The sequence below is a fragment of the Mycteria americana genome, chromosome 6 (assembly GCF_035582795.1).
Source record: "Mycteria americana isolate JAX WOST 10 ecotype Jacksonville Zoo and Gardens chromosome 6, USCA_MyAme_1.0, whole genome shotgun sequence".
In the NCBI taxonomy this organism is placed as follows: domain Eukaryota; kingdom Metazoa; phylum Chordata; class Aves; order Ciconiiformes; family Ciconiidae; genus Mycteria; species Mycteria americana.
Genome location: NC_134370.1, coordinates 69,424,934 through 69,452,923, shown reverse-complemented (window position 1 = coordinate 69,452,923; position 27,990 = coordinate 69,424,934). Strand labels below are relative to the sequence as shown.

Genomic DNA, 27,990 nt, shown 5'->3' with positions numbered 1-27,990 from the left:
TGCCAGCCGTGAGCTGAGGTGGTGACGGGGGTCCCCCACTCCTCCCCACACCATCAGATGCTTTTGCAGACCTCGCTCGCTGCCGGGCATTCGTTCGCCCCTGTTGCATCTGATGGCCGTTACTTCCAAGCGACAGTGAGTCATCGTCCCCGGCTTATTGCTGCCTGCTGCCGTGGGAAGAGAAAGTCAAAACGATGCTTTTGTTCCTTGTGTCGAGTCAGGTCAGGAGAACGACGGCGTCTCCCCACCGAGGGACCCTCTCCTGACGTCCCCCCGGCAAGGGACCCTCTCCTGACACCTCCTGAGCCAGGAGCCGGGGGCTTGGGCTGGGGAATCCTTTTTCCCGGCGGGTTTCCCCTCCGGCGGTGGCCGTGGGTTTGCTCCCACGCCTCCCACCCAGCCCCTGGGCACTGACAGACCCCTCTTTCCCGCAGGCTGGTGGTGGGAGCTCCCTATGAAACCAACGGCCAGCAGAAGACGGGAGATGTCTACAAGTGCCCGGTGACCAGCGACACCCACAGCAACTGCACCAAACTCAACCTAGGTACCGCACACCCGCGGGGCAGCGAGGGGAGCTGGGCATTTTTAACGTGGTGCTTTTTAATCCCTGCTTTGGTCTGTAAAGATGCACCCTGTCGCGTTGCCCAGATTGTCCCCGAAAGCGTGAGGACTGCATGTTGTAGGAGGATTTTTAGATAAGGAATTATTTCAGGTGTTCACATTAGTCCCGGTGCTGAGCTTTAAGCAATGTTAGGGTAAAATCAAGCGAATTGGAATAAGGTAAAAAAGTTATTTATTTAATATAGCTTAAACCGGTTTATTAAATGGCCAGGATAAACTTAGCAATGGGTAACGGTCCCAGGAGCAAACACCTGACGGCACATGGCGGAGCCTCTATTCCCTCCCCGGGGGATGCTCGGACGACGTGCCCGCCGCAGCAGGTTCCCTGGGCGCAGGCAAGCTTTGCTCCCAGCATCCAGCCTGCCCCTGCGGCTTTGGTGTTTGGGGAATTATCACCCAGCCCCACCACCCCCGGGCCCCATCACTGCCGTCGCAGGAGGAGAGACCCCAAGCATGCTCCAGCCCCGCAGACGTCCCCTGGATGGAGAGAGCGAGCTCTTTCTCGGGGTTTCTTGGGCCGGTCCGGCACCGACTGTGCCGGCAGCACGATATCGCGGCATCGGGACGTGCCTTCCCCGGGTCAGGGACAAGTCCCCTTTGCTGCCCAAAGTGGGACACCCGACGGGCACGTCCCTGCCTCAGCAGGGAACGTGCGAGCCGGGGACTTTCTCATGGTCCTGAGGAGCATCGTTGGGGTCTGGGGGCAAGGTCTGGGATTCTTTAGCGCTGGAGCAGCTGTTCTCACTTTATTTTTCATCATTATGAATCTGAACTCTCCTGGGTTTCTACCAGAGCTGATAAGAGAGGAGGAACTTTGGATCATCTCCAATCATTTTGATTGATTGGCTCCAAATCTTTTATTTTTTTTAAACATTGTTTTCTTTTTTCCTTTTTTTTTTTTTTGTTATTTGCTATGAGAACATCGAGATTCTTCAAGGAAATCAATCTCTTGTGTTTGTAAATTTGAATCTTGCTAAAAAGCAATCTTTTTTCCATTGGAAACGAGTTTCAAATTAAAAGGTCGGTTCCGTGAGCACCTCCTCTTTTATTTTTTTCCCAATTAACTTGTCTAGTTAGCACAACCCACTGAGGCCGTCTGAGTAAAACCAGACGCGGAGCTGCCCTGAGGGGATGCCAGGCTGACAGCGAGCGTGCAGCAGAGATGACCGTAGCGCAGAGAACCACGAGCCGACGTGGGACCGGGGCTCTGCCCCTGCCCTTCCCACGCCGAGCGGGCAGCGGGTGCCGGGGCCGGCGAGGAGCGTCCTGCTCCCCGCCGCAGAGCTGCGGTCGCGAGGTGTAGCGTACCTGGGGACCGGAGCAGGACGGCGGGGTGTCAGCACCCGCAGCTGGCATCCCGGAGGATTTATAACCCGGGCTAAAGGCCCTTTTTCTCCGGCATTGCTGCGGCGTGCGTGCAGGCAGCGGGTTGAAGCAAGCTCAGGGGGCGGGGGCGAGAGCCGGGGCTGCGGCCGGCTGGGCCGCAGGGGAGAAGCGAGGGGTTGTTGGAAGCTGCTCAGCCTCGGGCTGAGCCCCTTCGAGCTCCGGGTTGTGGATCTCGGTTTCTGAGCCTCCCCTCAGTTTCAACCTCAGTAAGAAACTTCTAAAGGCCACAAGCAAAGAAACCAACCCCCAGATTTCACCATTAATTGCCCCATTTCCTCCTTTTCGGTTTGCTTCTCGGGCATAAGAGCAAAGGGGCAGCCCTGGGTGGCGGGGAGCTGCGTTGCCCCCTGAAGTGGGGGAGAGGCTGGGTTAGGCAGCGTTCTCACAGCTACACGATATCAGCGGTAACCAAAAGACAGGGCTGCCCTGGGGCCGTTGCCGGTTTCTGGGCTGTGACACGGGAAACGAAAGCAATGCACGAAGATAAATCAGCCTCGGCTGGCCGACAATAAAAGGTGAGATGCTAGAGCTGCTCCGAGGGGCTTCTTCCTAAAGACTGACTATGGAAGAGGTGCCGGCTCTGACTCGCGGTTTCCTTCCCTAGAAGACATTTCTCTTTGTTGGTTGTGGCACCTAAGAAAAAACCCAATTCTTACCTTGACAACTGCTCCCAAAAAAAAGCAAAAGCGCAAAGTCTGTAACGTAAGCGCGCCGAGACGGCTCTCCTCCAGCGTTCGGCTGGGTTCCCTCTTGCTCCAGAGATGCTGAGGAGCAACACGGGGACATGGGCTGGGTGGTTGGCATCCCTGCCCGGCGGCTGTCCTTAACTGCATCCTCTCTCCGAAGGACGGGTAACGCTCTCCAATGTCTCCGAGCGGAAGGACAACATGCGCCTGGGCCTCAGCCTGGCTACCAACCCCAAGGACAACAGCTTTCTGGTGAGGAACGGGAGCTGCGGCACAGCCCGGCCTCCCGGCGCAGGCAGCTCGCTGCAAGGTGCATGCGCAGCAGCGTGTAAAGGCGTGCAAACCCAGATGCATGTGCATATACGTGTAAAGGCAGGCAAACCCAGATGCATGTATGTATACGTGTAAAGGCAGGCAAACCCAGATGCATGTATGTATACGTGTAAAGGCATGCAAACCCAGATGCATGTGCGTATACGTGTAAAGGCATGCAAACCCAGATGCATGTGCGTATACGTGTAAAGGCGTGCAAACCCAGATGCATGTGCGTATACGTGTAAAGGTTGCAAAACCAGATGCATGTGCATATATGTGTAAAGGCATGCAAACCCAGATGCATGTATGTATACGTGTAAAGGCATGCAAACCCAGGTGCATGTGCGTATACGTGTAAAGGCATGCAAACCCAGATGCATGTGCGTATACGTGTAAAGGTTGCAAAACCAGATGCATGTGCATATATGTGTAAAGGCATGCAAACCCAGATGCATGTGCGTATACGTGTAAAGGCATGCAAACCCAGGTGCATGTGCGTATACGTGTAAAGGCATGCAAACCCAGGTGCATGTGCGTATACGTGTAAAGGTTGCAAAACCAGATGCATGTGCATATATGTGTAAAGGCGTGCAAACCCAGATGCATGTGCGTATACGTGTAAAGGTTGCAAAACCCGATGCACGTACATATATGTGTAAAGGCGTGCAAATACGTCTCTCTGTGTATTTATATATATGCTGCGTGCACCGCGGGGCTCAGAAACCTCACGCACCCTCATCTCCCACGGGGGAAAAAGACGCCAACGCCAAGGACAGCCTTGAAAAGCAGCAATTAAAAAGGGGCGATTTTAAACCCATCCCTGACGCTTGATTTTTTCCCCCCAGGCCTGTAGCCCTCTCTGGTCCCACGAGTGCGGGAGCTCCTACTACACCACGGGCATGTGCTCCCGGGTCAACTCCAACTTCAGGTTCTCCAAGACGGTGGCTCCCGCTCTGCAGAGTACGAGAAACAATCTGCCCCGCAGCTCTAACCCCGCCTTTGAAGTCAGAGGGAATTTCTGTTCTCTAATCGCTTCAGTCCCATTGAGAAAACAAAGCGATGTCAGTGTTTAAGCGAAGGCAAGAGAGCAGAGGAAATGGTTGCAGGGAAGTGATTCAAAGAGGGTTACGTACACAGACATCTGGTAAACATTTTCCTTTTAACTGACACCCGGGGAAGACAAAAAATACCTTATTCTTCCAAAACTAGAAATAAAAGTATCCAGAATATTTTATCAGCACAGCTAGGAAGGCAAAATAGGGAAAGAATTCAGACCTTGGCCACACAAAACAAAGAGCTCCTTGACTGAAAGCTAAATATTTTGGCCCAAATTTGTAAATTGGGATACATGATTTTATTCTGAGGGATTAAACAAGCTTCCTGGCTTTCCTGTAGATGGCAAGAAATTGCAGAAGCCTGTCCTGCACCATCGAGCCTCCCAGAAGCTCCTTGCCCCAGCCGGGCACGGGATGCGATGCCCCAGCTCCATCACCCGTTTGTGTCGATTAATTCTCCCGGCACAGAGCAGGGCACGGGAAAACGCGACTTTTGGGGGCAGAGGGACTAAAGGCAGAGCCCACCACCAAATTCTCAAGTGTCGCTTCCCTCTTTATGACCAGGAGATGCCTTCAGCCCTCGCTGCGAACGGTAGTTGGTTATTTTAGAGAGAAGGAGGTTAACGAGCAGAGCGTTATCCTTTAGCGAGTGGGATGCAGGGAGTCGGCTCCTCTCCCTGGGTCCTGGGGTGAGCGGGGGATCGAGACGGGGGCACGCAGCCGAGGAGCACGGTGACGGGGTGACCCGCGTGCGACTCCCGTCCACGGATGCGCTAACCCATAAGTGCCTACAACCGATAAATAGCTGTCACTGGAAAATCCAGCATCTTCCGGTTTTCTGCGACTTTTCTAAATAACCTTATAAAATGTAAGCAAGATGATAGAGAGATGATGCCGAGCAATCTTGCACTGCTAAAAACCAGTCGACTGCCTGAATCCTTCGCGGCTCGTACTGCTGGGCTGAGCCCTGGGGTCCTCGCCGGGGTTTCTGGCTGCCTCGTCGCTGAGGATTTAATGGGAAGGGGAGGAAATGCCCGACGTGCGTTATATGGCGAGTACAGGCAGGGCTGAGGAGTGACTCAGGGGGAAAGCATTGCTTGGCGGGAGGGATGGAGGCCGGATCCTGCCTGCAGCTTGCCACTCTTTGAAGTATGCAACTATATTAGACCGGATAAAGGTCCAAATCTGAATCAGAAAAGATACCGCTGAGTGTTATTCTTAGAAAGTTATCCAGTCTTTTCTCGGCAGAGAGGATGCTTGTGGCTTCTCTCCACCTTGCTGAAGCCCAAAGGTCTTTATGAATGATTGAAATAAGATTTTTGTTTTTCAAACAAATCGTAAAAGCAAGTACCTGACTGCGAGGAATGAAGCCATAAATCTCCCCTTCGCAAGCGTTGCCAAGGTCTTTCAATAACACACTGCGTATTTTTCACAGGATGCCAGACGTACATGGACATAATCATAGTTCTGGATGGATCAAACAGCATATATCCCTGGGTTGAAGTTCAGCACTTCCTGATAAACATCTTGAAAAAATTTTATATCGGCCCCGGCCAGATACAAGTAAGCCCCTGCACAACTTGTGCGTCCCCCCGTGTCGTGCAGAGTCCCCTGGCCGAGCTCACAGGGCCGTTTTCAACGTCCCTTTTCTGCCAACGTGCTGTAATTTGGCGCCGTGCTTTTTCAACAGAAACTTTCAAGGTATGGATTTTAAAGCTGAGCCCATGGAAATAACGCTCACGTTAATGGCCTTAAATGAGCTATGGAGAGAGCAGCACCCCACGCCCCGGCCGGGCACGGGGAGGATGAAATCATATGGAAATAAATATAGAAGTATTGCCCTGTGCCGAGGCAGTACTTGTTGCCGCTGTGAAGAGCTCTCCATCCTCTTCCTATCAGTAATCGTGGGCTGATTTGGGCAGGGATTTGTGCAGGGATATCCTCAAGAATTTGCACAAATAACCCCCCGTTTGGTCCCAAAGAGATGCTGTGGGTCCGCACTGGGGCACAGCATGTCTGCATCACCCCAAACCTTTAGAGCAGGGCAGGGCTGGCTGCGCGTGGCTGAGAGCTGGCAGAGAATAGAAATAAACCTCACCGTTATCAATGGTCCCACAGAGGGAAAACGGAAGCAAATCGGGACAGCGCGATTGATTTCTCCCAGCGACTGTTATTTCGTGTGATGGGCGAAACACGCTCGCTGTGGCGCAGGCCCTTGCTACGCGGCGGGTTGTTGGCGTCCTTTGTGATATTCCTTTAATCCCTAGGTCGGAGTTGTTCAGTACGGAGAAGACGTCGTCCACGAGTTTCATTTAAATGACTACAGGTCTGTAAAAGATGTGGTAGCGGCTGCCAGTCACATAGAGCAAAGAGGAGGTACAGAAACCAGGACTGCCTATGGGATAGAGTTTGCTCGGTAAAAATCTCTCACCTTCCTGTTCCTCCTGATAACAAGTTTAAAATGACCGTTTGTTTTTCTTCCCCCTCTCCCCCTTCACTTTTCCTCGCTGCTTAGAGAGCAGGGGACACAGCCAGGCTACAAATGCTTTTGCAAAGCTGCTTGGTCCTTAATCGGTGCTTTACAAACGATGCTTTGCAAAACTGCAGCCGGCCCAGAAGGAGGGGGCAGAGGCAGGCTCTGAAAACGGATCCTCCTTCTGAAAGCACCCAGAGCTGAGCCCTCAGCCCCCAAACGCAACCCCACATCTGCCCCACGCGCCGTAGCTCTCCTGCAGGCACCCATCGGGGCCCGGGAGCGCAGTACGGCCCCGACCCGCAGCTCCATCTCCTCCCTTCGCTGGGACAAGTGCCTGCTCCCGCACATTTTTGCCACAGCCCGACCAGTATTCCTGCTGCGGATTTAGGGCATTTTGCTGAATTAAAGGCTCCTCTCCTGCAAGAAGCCAGCTCGATGGGTAGAAAAATCCCCTTTTAAGGTCCTAAAATATTTCCCGAGAGTCCTGCACCTGACTGCACCTCCCCAAGGGCTAGCAGCCCACCGAACCCCGCTCGGTGCTTTACGACGCGGGCGATGGGGCACGCGTCTCGGCAGCCGCGGCGGTTTCGGCAAGCGCGCGGCGGTGGGAGCCACGACCCGCCTGGCGAGGCTGAGCAGCCCAGGGCATCTCTTCAATTGCAGCTCGGAAGCGTTTCAGAAAGGTGGCCGGAAAGGGGCAAAGAGAGTAATGATTGTAATCACAGATGGAGAGTCGCACGACAGCCCAGACCTGGAGAAGGTGATTGAGGACAGCGAGAAGGACAACGTCACCAGATACGCGGTGGCGGTGAGTGGGGGGCGGCCCTTTCGGCAGCGAATGGCTGCAAAAGCCACGCAGAGCTCGGCGGTGCCCCGTGCACCCCATTGCAATGGGGCTGGCAGTGTAGCCCACCGCTGCCGCTCCCGGTGCCTTCGCAGGGGTCCTTGTTGTTGGTCCTGCTTTTGCAGCAGGCGGTGGGATGCTCGGCTCTGCCAGAGCAGTTGCCGTGGCCGGGGACAAGCAGGACCCTGCGTTGTGCTGGGCACCCAAATGGCAGGAGGGGTGCCCGGCCTGGGCTGCCTGGAGGAATCACAGCAAATCCTCGCTCCCTGGTTTGCTCCCGCAATGGGGTGTCAGATGCCAAGGCTCTTGTCGAGACATCAAAGATGCCTTGGCATCTTTCAGGCTCCTTCTATACGGACACCCCTCCCTCAGGTGCTTTGGGATGGCTCTATCCATCGCATGAAAACCCCTGAGTCTTGCATTTCTATTTCAAACCTAGGTATTGGGTTATTATAACAGAAGAGGAATCAATCCCGAAGCCTTTTTGAACGAGATAAAATTTATAGCGAGCGACCCAGATGACAAGCATTTCTTTAACGTCACCGACGAAGCAGCACTCAAAGACATTGTGGATGCGCTGGGGGAAAGGATATTTAGCTTGGAAGGTGAGTGATGCTCCTCCCCGACACATCCCAGCCGGCCAGGCTGCAGCAGGTTGCTTCAGATGTGCCGTCAGTCCTCGGTTTGCTGAATTTGAACGGGTCAGACCGGGGGCTTCCCTAATATCTGATCGATACAGAACCTAAAATCGCACTTTGAATCTCTTCATCTATAAAGAAATGTCTTTATTTTGAGTGGCTTGCATCCCTCAAGCCTCAGGAGCACAGATGCCCTCTCCTCAAAAGGTGAGCCCTCATTCTCGCAACCATCCTTTGCAGAGCTGTGATGGCTCCGTCATTTATAGCCAACCTTTCAAATTCAGCGTGCGGGTCACCTGGGTGTCAGCGTCTTTCTCACCCATCAAAATCCATTCAAACCCAGACGGGTTATAAGCAAGCAAAAAACCGCACGCCGACTGCCAGGGACTCCCTGGGGTGGCAGGCATTACGGGGTTATGGGAATAATGTGGGCTTTTATGGTTTATTGGCTGAAATGAAATATCAGGAAATATTTTTGGTCTAAATGACAGCGCTTCTGTCCGCCTTGTGACAAGTTTGTCGGTCTCCAAAACTAAATTTATCTAAATTTCATAGGAAAAGCGCATCCTGGGACGGACAATCGAAACAGAAGATGGATGGCTTTCACTGGACATTAAACATCTTGGGGTGCAGGGGAATTTTGGTCAAACTCCCCACCAGTTTGCCAGTTACCTTGGTCCAGCCAGCCCAACACTTCCCTGTGGAAGAAAGCTTCCCTGGGTGAGAAGCTTCACCCAGTTGCAATTAGGAAGCAAAATCCTCTAAATCCACATTTTTGTGTGATCTCGCAGCTAGGAAATGAGACGACCGCACTGTGGCAGAGCTCGCAGTGTCTATTAGCAGCACGAGGTTGTGTAATTGTGGTGATTTAGGGAGAAACAAGCACATTTATGGCAACTGAGGTCCTTCTGCTCCAGGTGGGGTGGAGGTGGACGCTCATCCCACCTCGACCCACCGAGGCACCGCTCAGCCCCTCTAGGAAAGCAAAGCTCTTCATTAAATACAAATTCCCTTTTTTTTTTTTAAGGAACCAACAAGAATGAAATCTCCTTTGGCCTGGAAATGTCCCAGACTGGATTTTCATCACACGTTGTGGAAGTAAGAGAGTAAACGGGGGGTTTTTTGCTCCCGCCTGTGCAAGCAGGCACCCTTTAAAGGTGGTTTGCATCACCGGCAGCTGCAGGTGGGGAGACGGGTATTTCGGGCAAGTTATTAATCATGAAGTTAAATTGCTAACGTGAACATAAGGAAGAAAATGCTGTTGGTGCTGGTTTATCCCATGGGGAAGGGAGCTGCTGGGAGACCAGCGCCTTCCTTAGGACCAGCCTGCAGCAGCTCCTCCCGATGCCAGGACCTCAAGGTGCTGGGATGTGCCATGGGGAAAGGCGCTTGGCGGTGGCGGGACGCAGAGGGTGGGCAGTCCCTTCCACCCACGGATTTCTGCTCAGGCGTTTCCTGGGGAGGAAAAGCACGCTGAAAAGATACGGATGGGGTGGAAATGGCAGGCCAGCATGGTTAAAAATCTCCATCTTTCCAGGTGTGCTTTGGCGAATGGTTTGCTTGATTTTGTTTGTTTTATGATTATTTTTTTCTTTTCCATTTGTGAGATTTCTCCCCTTTTCTGTAAAATGTGCGATTTCTGGGAGGGACCATTTGCTGGTTTCCTCTTCTGCACTCCGATAAATATATAGTCTAGGATTTGGGCTTTGAGGGACCCGCATATGTGTTCTCACACAAAACCAGCCCATTGGGTCCCCTCGTCCATCTCGCCATGACTCGGCTTTGCCCGTATGGGCAGCGTGGGGAAGAATTGTCTCCGCTTGGCAAGAAATACCCTCAAACTACTCCTGCTCCCCCGCAGGACGGGATCTTGCTGGGGGCGGTGGGCGCCTACGACTGGAACGGAGCCGTCCTGAAGGAAACCAGCAGCGGGAAGGTCATTCCCCTGCGGGAATCTTATCTCCAGGAGTTCCCGGAGGAGCTGAAAAATCACGGAGCATATTTAGGTAAGAAAGCCGAATGAGGCTCCCCTGCCAGGGCTGAATTCATGATTTTACGCTTAATAATAGGAAGCACAACATATTTCTCAAATGACTAATGGCAGTCAGCGCTCCCAGCGTAGGCGGTATCGTGCCCGGCTGTTTGCGAGTTCCCGTCAACGCGAGACCTGTGGTGCCCCTTGCTCGGGGATGCAGCGTACGTGAGCATCCTCACCTGGGAAGAGTCCAGTGTCGACCGCAATGTGCAGCACAAAAGTGATTTAAATGCAGAAGTAGCTCAGACGCCGGCCAGCCCGGGTCATCTACGGCGCTTACTGGAATGGTTTAAAAAGCAGTGATGAAATTTCATGCCTAGAGAGGAAATACCTGCTGGGTTAATCCGTTCCATGTGCAGCCATTGAAGCTGCGGAGTAAAAATATCAGCCTGGTTTGGAAAATGAAGCCTCTGTCCGGAGATGTGCGTGCGGAGATGTGCTGTCCGGAGATGTGCGGGCCAGGCTGAGCTGCCCCGCGGCAGGGAGCGGGGTGGGATGCTGGGGGGTCGTTCACCGGCATGTCGGGGCTCTTCCCTCCACTGGGGACGTGAACAGCCCCTGGACACGTGGGTCATCTCTTGGGGTGACAGCAGAGTGTCCCCGGGCTCGGCTGCAAGTGCCTGGAGTGGGGACGGCTGCGGCTGTGCATGACAGCATGCGGGAGCTCAGCTGGGCTCTGTCTTTCCCAGTGCCTGCAGTAAGAAAACCAGAAATATTAAGGAAACGCCGGTGCATCCTGCTGCAGAGCAGCCCGGCTCGCCCAGCACACCTTGCTAGAGTTTGTTTAACTTTATGTGAGCCGTGAAATAAAACACTTACCAGGCCGGGAATTGGATTGACCTTCCATGAAACACAGATTTTGCAGAGGGTTTGCCGGCTGCGTTAGACGGTGCCAAAACTCTTGGCACAGCTGCGCTGCTCAGGGTGTAGGTAGGACCTGAGCAGGCGGCTCAAAGCCCAGGGTCAAGGCGCTGGGGTTTATTTGAATGGCTTTATCGTTGAAGAAATCTGGGTTTCTAGCTTCCCGACCTGTGAGGCGGCCAGCGTTGTGTCGGCGGCTGGGGGCTAACGGGAAGCAGAGCACCAGGCAGCGGCTGGGAGCAGGCAGGGAGCGGCGCAGCCGTGCTCACCCCACGCCCGCCCGCTTCCAGGTTACACCGTCTCCTCCGTCATATCCACCAAGCACGAGCGGATTTACGTTGCTGGAGCGCCCAGGTTCAACCACACCGGGAAAGTCATCATTTTCAGCATGCACAACAACCGAAACCTCACCATCCACCAGGCGCTGAAGGGAGAGCAGGTAACGCCGGGGCACGCGCTGCCAAGGATGCTGCACAGATTTTTCCGCCAGGCGCGCATGCTCCTCCACAAATCCTCCCCCTTCATTTTGCAAATTGTTCTGTTTAAAGGGCTCAGCAGCGTAACGCACCCATGGGCAGCTGGGGATCCCCTGGCTGTCGCTGCACCCACAGCTCTGAACGGCACGGCTGTAGCAGGGACGGGGCTGGGAACGTCCCCGCGGTCCCCACGGGAAGGGTGGCAGTGCCCCTGCATGCCGGCAGCGTTGCTCCCATCCCCTCCTCTGTCTCCTCCAGATCGGCTCCTACTACGGCAGCGAGATCAACTCCCTCGATGTCAACGGCGATGGCGTCACCGACGTTTTGCTGGTGGGAGCCCCCATGTACTTCAGTGAGGGCAGGGAGAGGGGCAAGGTCTACGTCTACACCCTGCGGGAGGTACGTGGCAGCACCGCAGGGCGAGGGCAGGGGCGTTTGGGTGCTAGCACGGGAACTACGTCCCCTCGCGTCACCTCCCCGGGGTGGCTCCGGCTTGCACGCGCCCGCCAGCTTCCATCCAACATCGCAGGGCACGGCGGCCCGTTCCAAAGGCAACAGAGCTTGGCAGCGCCTCGCTGTTGCGGCTGCTGCGAGACTCGAGGAGGATTTGTCTGTTTTCCGTGTTTATAAACGAGCTCAGGGGGTTTGCTCGCTGCCAGCAAAGGGAGTCCAGCCCGGGCTGGAGCGGAGCCGCCTCGTCTCGAGGCTTCGCTGCTCCCAGCCGGGCGAGCTTCCCACCCCGAGGAGGCGATGCACGGGGGGCGAGGTGGGGGTCTTTGCAAGATGGGTGTCTCTCTGGAGAAACAGTCGCCATCCACTTTGCCACCCTCAAAACCCTTCCTTCCAAGGGCACCTGGAGGCTGGGCCGGGCATGGGCTTGTGGGGAGCAGCAACGTCGGTCCCTCCACCATCACTTCAGGGCATAGACGGGACACGTGCCACCCCTGTCCCTTGCCCATGTGCCACCCCTGTCCCCTGCCCTGGTGCCCAGCAGCACTCTGGGGCAGGACCAGCTTTCCTGCTGCCCTCAAATCTGGCTCAAAATGCAGTTTCCCAGCCAAATCCATCAGGCTCCGGGGACGTGCGGGGCAGTGAGCAGGTCGTGTTCTATATCCAGGGCTGCAGAGCCCGCCCGGAGCAGCGGGAGTCCCCGTACCTAAAGCACAACTTTGTATGCAATTATTTACATAGGTTGTTATAAAAGGAAGGCAAAGCAGGAGTGGGGCTGGCAGGGGGCTCGTCCATCCCCAAAGAGATGCTGAGCAGACAGTCCCACAGCCCCAGGAGGGTTCTCACCTCCTTCCTTAGAGAAATTGCTCGCACATCCCTGCATCTTGTTTGCTTGCCTTTGAGGGTTTTCTCCTCTTGCCACGCTTGCTGCTGACGTTTTGGGGGGGCGTTTTTTGCCTTTTCTCTTTGCCTGGCCCAGCAGAACCGCTTCATTTCCAGCGGTGCCCTCGTCGACCTGCAGAGCTACCAGAACTCCCGCTTCGGCTCCTGCATCGCTGCCGTGCCCGACCTCAACCAGGACTCCTACAACGACCTTGTCGTCGGGGCACCTTTGGAGGACGAGCACCAAGGAGCGATATACATCTTCCTAGGCTTCGAAGAGACCATCCTGAAGAAGTACAAGCAGGTACGGCTCCCGCGTGCTTCGGTTGTCCTCGTCCTTCATCAGAATAAATGTCGTTTGTGCCCATTTTAAGGATTGATAGACCACAATAAATTCACACGCAGCATTGCATTGTTAATTATTATTGCTAGATATTTTATTTTGTGAGGGGTCCAAGACAAAGCAAGCATAGGGTATGGAAAACATGCTTGAAATTAGGGGCAATGCTTAGCACTCGGTGCAACAGATTGCTATAGATGATAAAATATTTCTCACGCTTGTGAGAAATAGTAAATATACCGAGTCATTTCAGCAGAAATTTCTGCATGGTGTCTCTGAAGAGAAGCTGCTCTCATTCCCCGGAAAAATTACGTTTGGTGCAATCACTTGGAAAGGGGCATCTTCAGTAGCGTGGTGGAGGTCGGCGCGGCAGACCCCTCCTTTGCAGACAGGGATGCTCCCGCTGGAAACCAGACTGGATTCTGCCCTTTGCTTTTCAGCGGATAGCAGCTGCAGACCTCGCGCCGGGCCTGATGTATTTTGGGTGCAGCATCCACGGACAGCTGGACCTCAACGAAGACGGGCTCGTAGACTTGGCTGTCGGCTCTCTGGGGAACGCCGTGCTGCTGTGGTTAGCTGTATCTCATTTGGCACTCTCCTCTGCCCGAAGCTCATTGCAATATGCTAACATTTTTCAGGGGAAAACTGATCTCCCAACAATCTGAGCCATCTTTCCACAATAACGACCCCCTGTCTGGCGGGGCCGTGGGATTTCAATGCCACTGGGCCCTAGAAGGACGTCAGAGTTGGTTTTGCATTGAGTTTCATCATTAGTTCCCCAGGAGTTTGAAACCAGCTAATTGATTTGTGGTGATTTGCCCAGGCTCCCTCTGGTCTTATTTAATAAGAACAATTTAATATTTGCAATTATTGATTCATCTTTGGAAAGTCCCTTGAAGCTGTTAGGACGGAGGGTAGCTGTGCCCAGCAGAGATGGGCCACCCTGGGGTCTGCCTTGAAAAGTGCTACGTGCACGCAAGGGGCCAAATCCTGCTCTCGGTGCTGAGCTACTTCACTGGCGTAAGCAGGAGGCAAATACGCGCACGAGATTTTATTCTTCAGATAGTACACAGATGAGCTGAGAGTAGATCAGCATGCTGTGCTGGCCTTTGGTCTTCCTCAGCACCTCCTGGATGTTGAGAAAATGGGTGAAAAGGTGTGAAAAGGGTGAATCGGGAGGTGTGGGAGAGTTTTGGAGGCTGCTGCAGACGTCTGCGAGCATCCTGTGCCCCAGCACGTCTCCCGACCCGTGCTCGACCCGCAGGTCCCGCAGCGTGGTCCAGATCAATGCCAGCATCCGCTTCGAGCCCTCCAAAATCAACATCTTCACCAAGGACTGCAAGCGGAATGGGAAGGATGCCACCTGCATGTCGGCCTTCGTCTGCTTCACCGCCATCTTCCTCTCGGCTCACTTCCAGACAGCCAGCGTGGGTAAGCGGCACGGCTGCTCGCGCGACAAAAGCCCCAATTCATGCGTTGTTCAGGTCTCCAGCCCCGAGGAACCACCCGGCTTCTGCCAAGGGAAACCATCCAGGAGCTTGGCCTGTCTGGAGCAGTGCACGTTGCCATCTGCCACATCCCTTTTTACCCACAAATTTGTCCCTCTCCTGGCTGATGTCGCAGGGAGGGTGGCTCTGCCATTAAGCAGTGCCAAGAAACGCCCCAGGGCTACAACCTTACCCGCGTTTAACCTCTTCTCTCACCTACGCCCTGGGGCCAAGCTCTCCTGCAGCTCGTCTTGCTGTGGTACAGGGGATGGGGATGTCACCACCACCCCACCAGCCAGCGGGACAGGAGAGGACGTGCCCGGCCCACGTCCCGCAGAGCTCATCCATCCTCCCCACTGCGGCGGCAGGGCGCATCTGCCGACCATATGTGCATGTTTCCCTAATATACCGCGGAATCTCTGTGAAGTTATCGGCCAGCTCTGCTATTAAACCCTTGCATGTTGCTGTGACCCTGCGTCTACCCGGCGGATGCCCGTGACTCAGCTGGAACGGGAGGAAGCGATAGCAGCCCGGCTCCTTCCAACCCGGCAGCAAACGCTGTCAAAGGAAAATCAGGTCCCGAGTGAAGCCAAAAGAAAAAACCCCATCCCCTAGAGCAAGAATTTTCATTTGTACTATCAAATCCAGTGTTTTCCTCCTCCCTGCTATAATTGTGGAGCTCGCAGGACAAAAAGCTGAGTGGAGTTTTCTTTATTTATTTACTTTTACACTTACTTCTACCCAGAAGATCCCCACCATGGCTGGCGCGTGCTGGGGGCTGACGGTTGCTCTTGGCTTTCTTGCGCGTTTTGCATCGCATGGGTGTAGCGGGTGCAAATCCCCCCCTGCTCGGCACTGGGTTGGGGAACTTTGGTTTCTTTTTGGCAGCACTGCAGGAAGGCAATGATCCCCAGTAAAGCACCTAGGAGAGAAGAGTGCTGCAGAACTGGTACAGGCCAGCATGTGAATATATGAGGCAGACGGTTATATATCCTGCACGGGTTTTACTCGGTGCCTTGTAGTAATGCATTTTTAAAGTTCCTCATTTGACCCGGAGAGTGGAAGCTTTGCCCAAAAGAAATGTCTGTTAGAAACAAGTAACAATAACTATGACCTGATTTTCCCGATTTTGCCTTAGCGTGCTCCCTGCCATGCTCCTCCCAGCCGGGCAATAGGGGTTTGAGTGCACAAAAGCCCATTTTTTTGTCCCGGTGTTGCTATATAGCGAGCGTAACCCCGGGGAGAAGCCCTGACGGCACTGCTCTCCTTCCAGCACTGCGGTACAATGCCACCATCGACGAGCGCAGGTACACTCCACGGGCTCACCTGGACGAGAGCGGAGAGCGGCACACGCAGAAGGAGCTGGTGCTGCTCGCCGGGCAGGAGCACTGCGACAGGCTCCAGTTCCACGTCTTGGTGAGTGCGAAGGAGGACAAGGCTGGGGTCTTCTCCTCTGCCAGCCCTGGGGGAGAGCCAGCTGCCCGAGCAAAGATGCTCTCCACCTTGTGCGAAACAGCGATGCGCCAGGACGTGGTCGGAGGAGCCTCGATGGCTTCATGGGGCTGGAAATGAGCTTCGTCTCTCGGCCCCGATTTCTTCACGCTGGGTTTGATGTGGTCAGGGATGGAGCTGCCGGCGCGCGGCAGCTGCTGGGTCCCCAAGCGCTGACTTCATTGCACTGTTCTCCTTTCCATGAGCCGCTAGCCGTGCCCTCGGGGAGGGCGTGCACTTCTGATGCCCGGGTCAAGCTGGTCCTCCTGCTCCAAAATTGGTGAAAACTCATTTTTTCCATCGGGAACCAAATGCCTCCATGCCAATCCCCAGTGCTCTCACCCTCTGCGCCTCCCTGACCATCAGGGTCCCCTTCCCCGCATGCAAGAGCCAGCGAAACCCTCCGCATTGCTCGCCGGGAACAGCTGATGCACAAACCTGGCCAAAATCAAACATTCCCAGTGAATGATGAGAATATCGCAGAGGCCAGCAAGGGCCGAGCTGCCAGACTGGCCTGGCCCCAAGCCCCGGCCTGAACTGCCGTGAACTTCTGGAAATTCGAGTCCGGAGCTCGAGACGGAGCTTGTGATTTAGCCCAAGAAGCATCTCGCTTCAGAGCATCTAACTGCACCCCATGCGGCTGGGGCAATGCATGGGAAGAGCGCGTAGAGCTGCAGGAAAGGTGCAGCTTCGCTACCGGCCAGACGAGCCCCAGGCAAGGGTTGCAGGACAGCTCTGTCCCCCCTGGGAGCCTGGCTCGGGGCCAGTCCCCCCCCAGAGCACCCATCTTTTGGTGCCAGCGTCTCCAGGGTGAAGCATTTCCTCCACCATCGGGCAGGTGTTGAGTAGCTGAGCTCGGGTTGTCCCTGTCCCCAGGTAAGGGTTAGCTGGCGAGACAGGATGATTACACACCAAGTAGGTTGCAAGATCTAGACCACATTTGCAAGATCTACATTTACGATTTTACATTTTTACATTTACAAGATTACATTTACTATTGCAAGATTACTAGATTGCAAAGCTTTTATTTCATAAAATAATCACACACGCCTGTAGGTCTGCCTTACTACTCTCTGATGCTGCCCTCCGCAAGCAGGAGCCCGGTCCTTCTCAACGATGCTTTCTGCCCGCTGCAGGACACAGCTGACTACGTGAAGCCGGTGACGTTCTCCATCGACTACGAGCTGGAGCACCCCGAGAACGGCCCCATGCTGGACGACGGCTGGCCCACCTCGCTCAAGGTCTCGGTAGGTAGCAGCACCGACCTCCGAGGGTGCCTTTTATCAAACACTTGGTCGGCAGATTTATCTCTGAATGTAACATTTGCTTCTTTACCTTGAGGCTGTAGTCCCTTCCATGATAGCAATGTGTTCGCATTCACTGCAGCCTGGGATCACCGCCCGTGTCCCTTCTCCTTGGAGTATAACTTGGGGTGCAAAGCGTCACCGAGCTGCTCTTGTTGTCCCCCTCAGGTCCCTTTCTGGAACGGGTGCAATGAGGATGAGCACTGCGTCCCTGATCTGGTCCTGGATGCCAGAAGCGATGTGCCCAGTGCCATGTGAGTAGGTCGCTCGGAGCATCCTCCCAACCAGTATCACAAACCGGACGGGCTCCAAAACCCAGCCCCAAGCCATGCTCCATAGATACGGGCATCGCAGCTGGTCCTTCACCCAACACCACCATGAGGTTCACCCAACTTCACCCCGAGGTGCTCCTCGGCACCTCTGCTCGCAGCGGGTCTCTGAGCATCTGCTTCCTCCCTGCCTGGAACGAACCCGTGGTTTTTCAGGGAATCCATAAAACAACTAATGTTTGATGTCATGGTGATGAGCCCCAGGGAGACAAATCAGTAAATAACAGGGGGGAATAAATGCAAGGCTGGCATTACCCGCTTGGCAATTACAGGCTTGACTCACGCAGCAGAAATAATTATATGCTACATCTGATCACTTAAAGAGCTTTTAAAGGTTATCTAGGAGCACAGGAGCCTGAACCTCCACCTCCCGTCGACGGCAGTGGGCTCTGGACCAAGCTCATGGCCAGGGCTGCTACCTGGGGATTACTTGTATCCCGTAATTCAGCATTTATTGCTCTGTGTCTCCTGTAAAGCTCTTGGTCCTGAGGCTGCGATCCAGGGCAGGACTGGTTCTGGCTGGGCTGTGCTGTGGGAGGTTGAAGTGAGCTGTACGTAGGGGATTATTTATGGATCTTAGTGGCTGGAGTCCTACAAATAATCATGGGCAGACACCATGGTCTACCAGGGTGCCAGACCTCTAGTCCAGTTCCTCCTGAAGCCTGTGGAGCTTTCCCGACGGCGCCCGTGGGCATCAGCTCGTGCCCTGCAAGAGCAGCTGATGCGGAGGTGATTTCTGCTGAGGAAACCACTTTTGAGGTGACTTGTTGGGATAGAGCTCTTCCTTCCAACCGGCGCCCTGCCTGCCCCGCTGTTAGAGGCAGAAGGTGGCTCTGAAGGTGGCACCATCCCACATTTTCCTTTCCTTTTTTATTTTGCATAAAGAAAATAAATGCCCAAACACCCATCAAGTCTGTAAAAGCAGACGCTGCCATTGCAGAGTTTGTGCCGGTAAACTTACCGGGAGGTAGATCTCGGCCAGGCTGAAACTAAATGCCAGCTTTACCCTTCGCTAATGGTATGGGTTCTATTTTTTCCTTACATCCCAGCTGTATTAAGAGCTCCTAACCGGGTTTGAGAAAGCAAGGCACCGTTAGCCAAAAATTACAAGCAAAATGATGGTCCACGGGAGGAATTTGTGATTCCTCTTCCCGACAGAGAGAGAGCAGGGATTTCCTTGCACTACCCTATGCACCGCGCACATAAAAACCCTGGGGCTAGGTCCTGGCGCGGTGCCGCGGGCAGCGCTTGCCTTCACCGCTGCCCTCCTCTCGCAGGGAGTTCTGCCGGCGGGCGCTGCGCAGGGCACCGCCGGACTGCTCGGCCTTCACCCTCTCCTTCGACACCTCCGTCTTCGTCATCGAGAGCAGCAGGAGGAGGGTGGCCGTGGAGGCGACGCTGGAGAACCGAGGCGAAAACGCCTACAGCACCGTCCTCAACATTTCCTTCTCCAGAAACCTTCAGTTTGCCAGCCTGATCCCCAAGGTGAGGCTGCCGGGGGAGATCCAGGGCTTTCCAGAGGTCCTCCTAATCCCGGCCGGATGAGAAAGCTGTGTCCTAAACCAGAGCCCAAAAACGTCTCCATCCCTCATAAATCAGACATGTTTATGGCCTTAGTTTCTAAGCACTTACAGCCCCTTCAGCTCTTTATTTTGGAAATACAAAAACGTTTGAATTTTAAGAGCCTGAAAGAAGGTCAATTGCAGACGAAATTATTACCCTCTTTATTTTTCTACTCCAATAGTTTAAAAATACTTGCTGCACATGGCCAAGTTCCCGTCAGGGATGAATTTTTTCAGCTGAGATATAACTCCTGGAAGTATGGGTTGATAAGGGGAACGTGGCCACAGCTCAGCACTGAGCTGGGCGATGCCACTTCTCTACGGCTGTCCCCTGATGAGCCCGTCCCTGTGCCGCCGGTGCCCTCCCCAGCCTTTCACCCCCACCACTTGCTCCTCTCAGTGCAACTCTTCCCTTTTCCCAGCGAGGTTTAGGAAATACGCTGATGCTGCTGAGCCCTCGCTCATCTCCCCAATGACTTCATACCCGCCCGCACATCCCATGGCCTGCCTTGGTTTTTCTACAAGCCGTGCCAAGGGAAAATTGTGGGGCACGTTGCCCACAAAATAAGAAAAGTGCGTTTTCTGAGAGATTACTCCAAATTAAGTGAGGGGGGAAAAAAACCCCTACGATGCTCGGTAACGGAAAGCACCGCGCAGCAGCGGCTGCAGGAAATATTTGTAGCTGGTTATAGAAGCATCCCTGCTAACGGGTTCTTGGCTGCCGCTCCTGACAAATAAGCAAATTGCCAACCGGAGGGGATGGATGGTTGTGTCAGAGGCTGTACAGAGACCCAAAAAAAAGTAGCTGTGGCCCCAGAAAGTCCATAATCTCAGCAGAAGAGTGGGAGGAAGCTCCAGGCCGTTGCTGACAGCTGTCAAGGCATTTTGCCTGCGGCTGGTGCTGGGATGTTTCAGCTCCTGGGTAGGACTTGTCCGGTGGCAGCAGCTCGAACTGAGACCATTGCGGGGTCTAACACAGGGCCAAAAACTGGAATGGCTCATCGTCTCGTGGTGGGGATGGACACCTGCATATACCCAGGCTACAACCTCTTGTAGGGTTGCTACCGCTTGGCAGCGGAGGAGGCAGAGCAGGGTCCATGTCCCATCCCACCCCAGCCTGTGCTTGGGCTTCGCCATGGCCAGGAGCTTCCCCAGCCTGGCTGGTGAAGCTGGAAGGTGTCCAAGCAGCAGGAACGTAATTGTTGAGACGAGGAAATTAAATATTACTGCTTAGCTGGTGGCCATGCAGAATAATAGCTCATGTTATCTCTTGATGCTTCCCTGTGACTCCTCCTCACGGAAAAAATATTCTTCCTCCCAATTATAGTGCCAAGAATAACCGGGTTCATTCATTCACCGCTGTAGTTAAATTTCTAGAGAGGATTTAAATCAGAAAGCTGGAAGCTGCTTGCTAGAAATGCCCCTCTCCAGGAACAGCCCTAGAAATTCAGCTGCGTGGGAAGGATTCCCAGCCTGCAGCAAGCGGGGTGGCTTGGTGGGTTGCTGGGTCGGTCTGGTTGGTTGTTTTTACCAAAAGTCAAAGCCTGTTTTGAGCCCTGCGGGTGCGTTTGCTGCTTCCATAAAGAGCCAGGTCGTGGGGCTCGTGCCCGGTGTCATGGACACTTTGCGTCCCATTTTAGGATGACACGGACATCAACATCGACTGCATGACTGAAGACAAGCACCCCAACAAGAAAGTGTGCAACGTGAGCTACCCGTTTTTCCGAGCCAAGGCCAAGGTAAAGCTACTGCCTCCCGCCCATGTGAGGCTTCGCCCGTGGGACAGGAGCCCTCTGCCCCTGGCACGGCCACGGGGCCGCATCCATCCATCTTCGGGCTGGGTGGCTTTGAGCAGGGTTTTTAAAGATAAACATTTGGTTTCTTCCTTTTCTCTGTCCATTGCCGGTGTTTGAAAGGCGCATTAGGGGCGCCGGGATGGTTAGGACTCTGCCTTGATGCTAGGAGAGCACCAAAATCAAGCCCAGCTCCTCCAAGTCAAAGAATGGGACTCCAGTCCTTTGGAGCAGTTTAACGTTGGCTTCAAATCACTGATGGTAACTTCCCCGAGCTCCTTCCTCCCAGGATGAGGCACCCTTCCCTGCCTGAGAGGTTTTCCTTGCTCTGAACACCCAGGGTCCCTCCAGACCCTCCTCCGAGCCTGCCCAAGCCCCCCTGGGCTGGTGGCATCCTCTGAACCCAGCTCACAGCGGTTCCCAGCACTTGGCGTAAGCCCAGGTCCAGTCAGCATCATTTTTTATATGCCATAAAACCCTCCGCAAACGTTACGTGCAGCATTAAGGTAGGGAAGGAAAAGCGAGGAGATGCCACGGGCAGAGCAGGACCTCACTCGCCGGTGCCGCTCTCCGCAGTCACCTTGTGAAATTCCACCTGCCCGTCCTGCACCCCCATGGGAAAAACGGGCCGAGACAAGTGGGATCTGAAGAGAAAAATCTTTCCAACCACCATATCCGTCTGAAGCCTTCCCCTGTCAGAAGCTTGATAATGACGGATGAGCTCCAGGCACCTCGCTAGGCTTTAAAGCTCCCAAAAAAGCCCTCTCAGATGCCTGTGGCCGTACACGAGAGCGCAGCAGCCTCGGCTCCCCATGACCTACGGGGGCTGAGAATGCATCTGCGTGGCATCAGGTAGTCCAGGTCCTGCCAAAACAAAGACAAGCTGGAAATGGAAATTTGGCCCAAGAGCAGCAGGAGCTTTAATATTATACTCAGCTGTGCAGTCCCAGACAGTTTGAGGTCATTGCCACAGCTCTTGCAGATGTGACATTTATCACATTTTATTGTTGTTGGCCTCTCTCCGGCTGCCTTCCCCCGCCAGCCGACCCCATGCCGCAGATGGGAGCGAGCAGCCTCTCGCTGCAGGTCCCCTGGAGGGTTTCTTTTCCAAAGGGGGGCTGCTCGCTTCTCCAATCTCAGAGCAAAAAAAAATGCAGTGTGCGGGGCTGAGAGCAAATCCTGCAAATCCCCGGCGTGGCCTCTTCTCTCCCTGGAAAGCCGAGGCTCTGCCCGAGCCCAGCAGCATCTCCTGGTGGGATCAGGGGGATGCTCTCACCCGCAGAGCCCCCGCGCTGCTCCTGGCCAGCACTTGGGGTTTATTTTCCCCTAATGTTTTCTCCTATCTGTTTCCAACCTCCGCAGGTAGCTTTTCGCCTGGATTTTGAATTCAGCAAGTCGATTTTCCTTCAAAGCATGGAGATCTACTTGATCGCCAACAGGTTAATGGTTGCTTTCTCCCTTGAACGTGGTTGCGAGGTCGGTGGGATGTTGCCTGCTTGCGTTGGGTTCCCTTCTTCCATAGCCGTAGGTGATGCCGGAGGCTTTACTCAGGGAATAACCACAAGGAAACCTGATTGCCGTGGGTTGTTACAGAGCGCGCAGCCCTGCATTCACAAACTAGGCTATTTTTATTTCTCTAGATATTGATATCCATCATTTTTCTGTATGTGTGGAGGCTGCGGAGCTGCTGCCAGGCTCTGCTCTGAGCAGAAAGGGTCTCAGCCCCTGCTGCTTTCTTACCCCCCTTCACAACTGCAAATACTCCCAGGAAAAATATCACCCAACAGCTTTGCAAAATTCTCCTTACTCGCTTGCCCTGCACAGGTAAAGTTTTCTGACAGTCAGCTGAAAGGGTTTTTTTTCCTTTTCCTCAATTATGGTGGCAGAGAGCAGCCGAGGATTCGCTGTGCCGGGACTGCCGCACTGCTTTAAGGCTGCTGGGTGGGAAACCTCTCTCCAAATGCTCTACTTTTATGGCCTTGGGCTAATAAAAGTTACAGAATAAAATTGCTTCTCTTTACACTTTGGCCAAAAAGCAAAAGTTCAACCCTTCCCCACCTGCTTCCTTACAACCTCCCCCCAAAAAATCAGAGGGGAGCCGGCTCCCGCCTCACCCCCCGCTTGCCCCGCTGCTGTTTCAGCGACAGCGAGGAGGAGGAGAGCACCAAGGAGGACAACTTCGCCCACCTGAATTTTCACCTGAAGTACGAAGCCGACCTGCTCTTCACCAGGTGAGCGTTTTGGAAGGGGACGCAGCTTTTGGGGGGAGTCGGCTGGCAGGGTGCCCTTGGGAAAACCAGTGCCGGCCCCACGGGAGCTGCGTTCAAACAGAGTCCAGTGCAAACTCAGCTTTAATTTGGGGAATTTGTTTAGAAAAGGGGCGGAAGGAACCATAAAATCAGGGGCATCCCGCTCAGTGAGTCCTTATAAAAATCAACAGCAAGGAGCAACGAGGTGCTGTGCTTTCATAATGTTTAATGCACAAGTGTTATTAAACAGGCGTGAGGGCGATTTTTTTTTAAGGGGAAAAAGTACTTATTGTAGGTAGTAATGTTCATAACATGTGTTACTAGCCAGTGTCTGGGCTGGTGGCCATCCCATTAAAATCACCTCACCAGAAGCTCAGCTGAGGGATGTGCGTGGAAGGATTTGGGCATCAACAGTAACTAAAGCAGAGAGCGTCCTCGGTCCAAGGAGAGCAGGGAGCTACGGCACAGATGATAATTTATTAACCTGATTATAAGAAAAAACGTGGACCCCAGAAGCACATTCCCTGGCACCGCTTGCTGTAATTCTTAGCAGATTTTTGAGACCTTCAGTCATCCTATTTTTTTACACTGGGGCAGTGGGGCACTGAAAATAAAGCCACTTTGACATTTACAATTTATGGGGAGTGGGGGGATTCTCAATTTAAAAAATATCAGAATCGCCCTTATGGGAGAAGGGAGAACTTGGCGGAAAAGTAACAGCACAAAAAAATATTTCAAATTTGGGCACCTTGGGGGGGAAAAAAGGGGAAATCGTTTCAAAGAGGTCTGGGGGGTTTTGGGCCACGTACCCCGTGTCGTGATACCTGCAAGCGTGCGTCCCATCGCAGGCGCTCCCGGCAGGCTCCCACGAGGGTCCGTTGGATGCTCCTGGCTCCTTCCCCCCCGCTCCAGCTGCGAAACAGAGATGTGATTTCCCTCCTCTGATTTACACATGACATTCAAACTGCCGACCAGGGCCTTGGATGTCTCTGTTGTAATAAAAAGGCGAGAAAAATTCTACAAAGACAGGGAAAATACTGCAGAAGCAGAGTAGTGTGAAAATCCCCCATCTTTTTTTTTTGCACGAGGCGGAGCCAGGCAATGGTTTCCATCCAAAATGGGGCCAGACAGACCAGAAGTCCTCTAATGGGGCCAGAGAGACCAAAAGTCCTCTAATGGGGCCAGAGAGACCAAAAGTCCTCTCCTTGGGGAATCTGCCTGCGGAGGGGCTGGGGCAGCCCAGCCTGGTGCTGGGGGCAGCTGGGCATGGGGCCGCTTCGTGCTCTGTTTGCTCCGAGCTCTCCTCGCAACTTGTCCTCCTTCGTCACGACAGGATGTCAAGCCTGGATTACTACGAAATCAGGTCGAACAGCTCCCTGGAGAGATACGACAGCATCGGCCCCCCCTTTCATTGCACCTTCAAGGTAAGGAGGGGGTTTTAAACCGGCTGAGGGACCCCCCCCCCAGCACCGTCCCGGAGGTGGGATGTGCCACGGTCACCCTGCTCGTCCCCATCCCGTGGAACGCCGGCACCTCGGGCACATCTCTGTCCTCTGCCCTCGCAGCTGCAGAACCTGGGCTTCTTCCCCGTGGAGGGGGTGACCATCAAGCTCACCGTCCCCGTGGCCACCCGGGCAGGCAACCGCCTCCTGCTCCTGACCGAATTTGTGGTGGACCAGGTAGGAGGGGGTTCCATCCCCGTTAAGCACGTATGGGTCCTTTCTGCACCAGGGGTGGGGATGGAGACACCCCACAGCGGGTCACCCCAGCCTTCTGCAAACCCCCCTGTGCTCACGCCTGCACGGTCGGTCTTGGCTTGTGCCCGGGCTTCTCCCTTTTGCATTCGCTTGGCTGGAAACATGGAAAATGGTAGCAGCCAAGGGGTTTAGTCCAAACATTTCTCTGAGCTAGACCTCCTTCTGGTATGCACTGAATTCTTGAGGGTCTTGCAAGCCTTAGCCGTGCCTGGGGTGGACCGCAGCCTTCAGCAACCATAAAAGTGGTGAGAGGGCTGGGAGCAGACCCCGGAGCATCCCGGGACTCACGTGCTGGTGATGGGAAGAGCCCGGCACAGGAGACGGCATGTTTACAGGCGGATTTGGCCTCGATGGGGGTGTTTTGTATTGCCAGCTCTGGCAAAGTCCCCACGTCACCTGTGACACCCCAGCGCACGTGGCTGGCATCCTGGATGGGCTCTCTGCCAGGCTGATTTTTGCCGGGGGCGAGGTACAAAACACAGGAGTTAATTAAAGTCGGATGCTGGACTCCTTTTGGGCCAGGACCTCCCCCAGCCCCACGGTGCAGCGGTGGCAGCTGCATCCCACAGGGACTCCAGCTCAGCCGCCAGCACCGGCAAAGCCCAGGGGGGTGCCAGGGTCCCCCCGCTTCCACCAGGATGGGTGCTGAGCACGGGGCAGGACGCGGGGAGGTGGCTGCCGTGGTCCCCGTCCCCATTCTCAGAGCCCACCGGCTTCTCCCATAGGAGAACGCGACCTGCAACATCTGGGGAAACACCACCGACTACCGGAGGACGCCCGCCGAGGAGGACCTCTCCCGCATCCCTCACCTGGTACGTGCCTTCACGGGCCTGATCCTGGCCCCGCGCTGAGCCCTGCCGCCCCAGGCAGCCACCAAACCAGAGGGAAAGCCCCCAGGATGGGGATGCCCCGTGGCCACGGGGAAGGACGGGTGCGTGGGTTCGGATCTCGCTGCCCTCCATGTGTGCCGGGGGAGAAGCCCAGGCGGTTTTTATCCCCGTCTCAGCAGCGATGCTCCCACGGCACAAACTTCTCCCCTTGCAGAACCACAGCAACTCCGACGTCGTTTCCATCGACTGCAATGTGAAATTAGCCCCCAACGAGGAGATGAACTTGCACTTGCGTGGCAATCTGTGGATGAAGTCTCTGAAAGCAGTAAGTCCTCCCAAAGCAGGCACGTGGCTTTTGAGGAGAAATCCCCCAAAAGAGCCCTTGCACCATGAAAACCTGTTTTGGTTTTTTCCTCTCCTGCGATTGCCTTCCCTCCCAGGGAGGCTGGGCATGTGTGGGGTGATTTTTGTTTTCAAATCCTACTTATTCTATCAGTGGGTGCATCCAACATCCTGCACAGCACCTCATCATGGGGAATTTAATCTCGAGCAGTCCTTTTTGCTGCAATTTAGCCACACTCACTACTTGACCGGCATCGTCCTCCCCCACGGATGTAGCACACAGCATCCATGGCACGGATGCAAAGCCGTATTGGGGAGCAAAGCCACAGGGGGGCACCCGGTCGGGGCGCTGGGTCCTCTCCCATGGCCGGTGCTCATGCCCAGCATCTCTTTGCGCAGCTGAAGTTCAAGTCACTGAAGCTCACCATGAACGCCGCTCTCCAGCGACGCTTCGGGAGCCCCTTCATCTTCCGCGAGGAGGACCCCAGCCGCCAGGTGAGCCCCCGGGCGGGACGGTCACGCACGGACCCGGCAGCCTTGGGGATGCTGCAACACCCTGCTCTGACCCCAGCGGGAAAAACCCTGCGGCCGGCAGAAGGGCTGGAGCAACCCACGCTGGGCACCTGCCTCCGCAGAGCCCGGGGCCGCTCGGTGCAGCTGTGGTCGGAGCCGGGCAGCTCCCGTCCAGGCACCACCGGATTGAGCAGGGAAAACCTGAGCCGAATCACTGGTGTGCGGGCGGGCATCCTCCCCAGCAGCTCCGGCATCCTCCCAAAGGGAAGGGATGCTCAGTATCCCCACCGTCGTGCCGTCCCCCCCATCCCCTGCCCACCTGGCTCTTGCACCCAGCAGCAGCAGCGTATCTGGATGCTCTTTCCTTGCAGATAACGTTTGAAATCTCCAAGCCGGAGGAGTCGCAGATCCCCATCTGGATCATCCTGGGGAGCACGTTAGGAGGTCTCCTGCTCCTGGCCCTGCTCGTCCTCGCGCTCTGGAAGGTGAGCAGCCTTTAATCCACGCCTGCTGGGGGCTCGGTGGAGACCCCCACGCGTGGAGGGACCCCCTGACCCCCCAGATCCGCGTCCACAGCCCCACAAGCCCCTCGGCACCGCTGGGAATCGCAAAAAGCTCCTCTAACCTCTTTCCGCTTCCGTATTATTTATATTCAGGGTCTAAACCTCCTGGCAATACGCTGTTAAAAGAAAGACTCTCCCCAGCAATCAGCTGAAGTAATGGTGGGGTTTTCTTTTGTTTCTCTTTAATCCCTACAGCTTGGATTTTTTAAAAGCGGGAGCCGCAGGCGAGCGGCGGAGCGGGAGCGGGAGCGGGAGCGGAGCACCCAGGGGCTGGAGTGAGGCTGCCGGGGCCGCCGGCTCTCCCCCCGCACCCCTCCCAGCCCCTCGCCAGCTCCGGAGCAGAGGTTCGCCTCGATGCCGAGGGATTTGGGTGCTGAGCTCGGGTTTGCATCGAGACGAGAGTACACCCCTTTGTGTGAAATCACCTAAACAGGTCCAAAAGCCAAAAAAAGCAAAAAAAAAAAAAAACCAAACCGAACCCTACACGTACCAAAATCCCCAACCCCTACTCATGGCCCCGCACCACAGCGAGAGGAGCTTCAAACTGGGTTTGCAATGAGGTGGCAGCGGCGCGGGGACAGAGGGGCCACCGAAGCAACGTGCCCCGTAACTTGACGCAAACTACGGAGCTGCAAAAAGCTTTAAAAAAATAATATCCTTAAAAAAAAAAAAAAAAAAAAAAGAGGATTGCTCATTCCCGTGGCT

At 54.7% G+C, this 27,990-nt stretch overlaps 1 protein-coding gene across 3 annotated transcripts in view; it reads left to right on the top strand.

Annotated features, from left to right (window-relative positions):
* Positions 1–27,990, top strand: part of ITGA11 (integrin subunit alpha 11) — a 52,592-nt gene that overhangs the window by 20,891 nt on the left and 3,711 nt on the right. The window contains exons 3-30 of one of the 3 annotated variants that reach the window (XM_075506417.1): positions 435–544; positions 2,854–2,945; positions 3,854–3,968; positions 5,499–5,626; positions 6,331–6,479; positions 7,203–7,347; positions 7,823–7,988; positions 9,049–9,119; positions 9,883–10,027; positions 11,208–11,356; positions 11,652–11,792; positions 12,826–13,029; positions 13,506–13,636; positions 14,330–14,496; positions 15,826–15,968; positions 17,180–17,290; positions 17,516–17,601; positions 18,954–19,161; positions 20,879–20,977; positions 22,394–22,470; positions 23,173–23,262; positions 24,614–24,704; positions 24,846–24,959; positions 25,763–25,849; positions 26,082–26,192; positions 26,609–26,704; positions 27,094–27,207; positions 27,481–27,830. In XM_075506417.1, coding sequence (XP_075362532.1) covers positions 435–544; positions 2,854–2,945; positions 3,854–3,968; positions 5,499–5,626; positions 6,331–6,479; positions 7,203–7,347; positions 7,823–7,988; positions 9,049–9,119; positions 9,883–10,027; positions 11,208–11,356; positions 11,652–11,792; positions 12,826–13,029; positions 13,506–13,636; positions 14,330–14,496; positions 15,826–15,968; positions 17,180–17,290; positions 17,516–17,601; positions 18,954–19,161; positions 20,879–20,977; positions 22,394–22,470; positions 23,173–23,262; positions 24,614–24,704; positions 24,846–24,959; positions 25,763–25,849; positions 26,082–26,192; positions 26,609–26,704; positions 27,094–27,207; positions 27,481–27,564 — 3,424 coding nt within the window. In that variant the 3' untranslated portion in view covers positions 27,565–27,830. Of the gene's footprint in view, positions 1–434; positions 545–2,853; positions 2,946–3,853; positions 3,969–5,498; positions 5,627–6,330; positions 6,480–7,202; positions 7,348–7,822; positions 7,989–9,048; positions 9,120–9,882; positions 10,028–11,207; positions 11,357–11,651; positions 11,793–12,822; positions 13,030–13,505; positions 13,637–14,329; positions 14,497–15,825; positions 15,969–17,179; positions 17,291–17,515; positions 17,602–18,953; positions 19,162–20,878; positions 20,978–22,393; positions 22,471–23,172; positions 23,263–24,613; positions 24,705–24,845; positions 24,960–25,762; positions 25,850–26,081; positions 26,193–26,608; positions 26,705–27,093; positions 27,208–27,480; positions 27,831–27,990 lie in introns of those variants that run through there. The other 2 variants (XM_075506416.1, XM_075506418.1) reach the window with 2 other exon arrangements.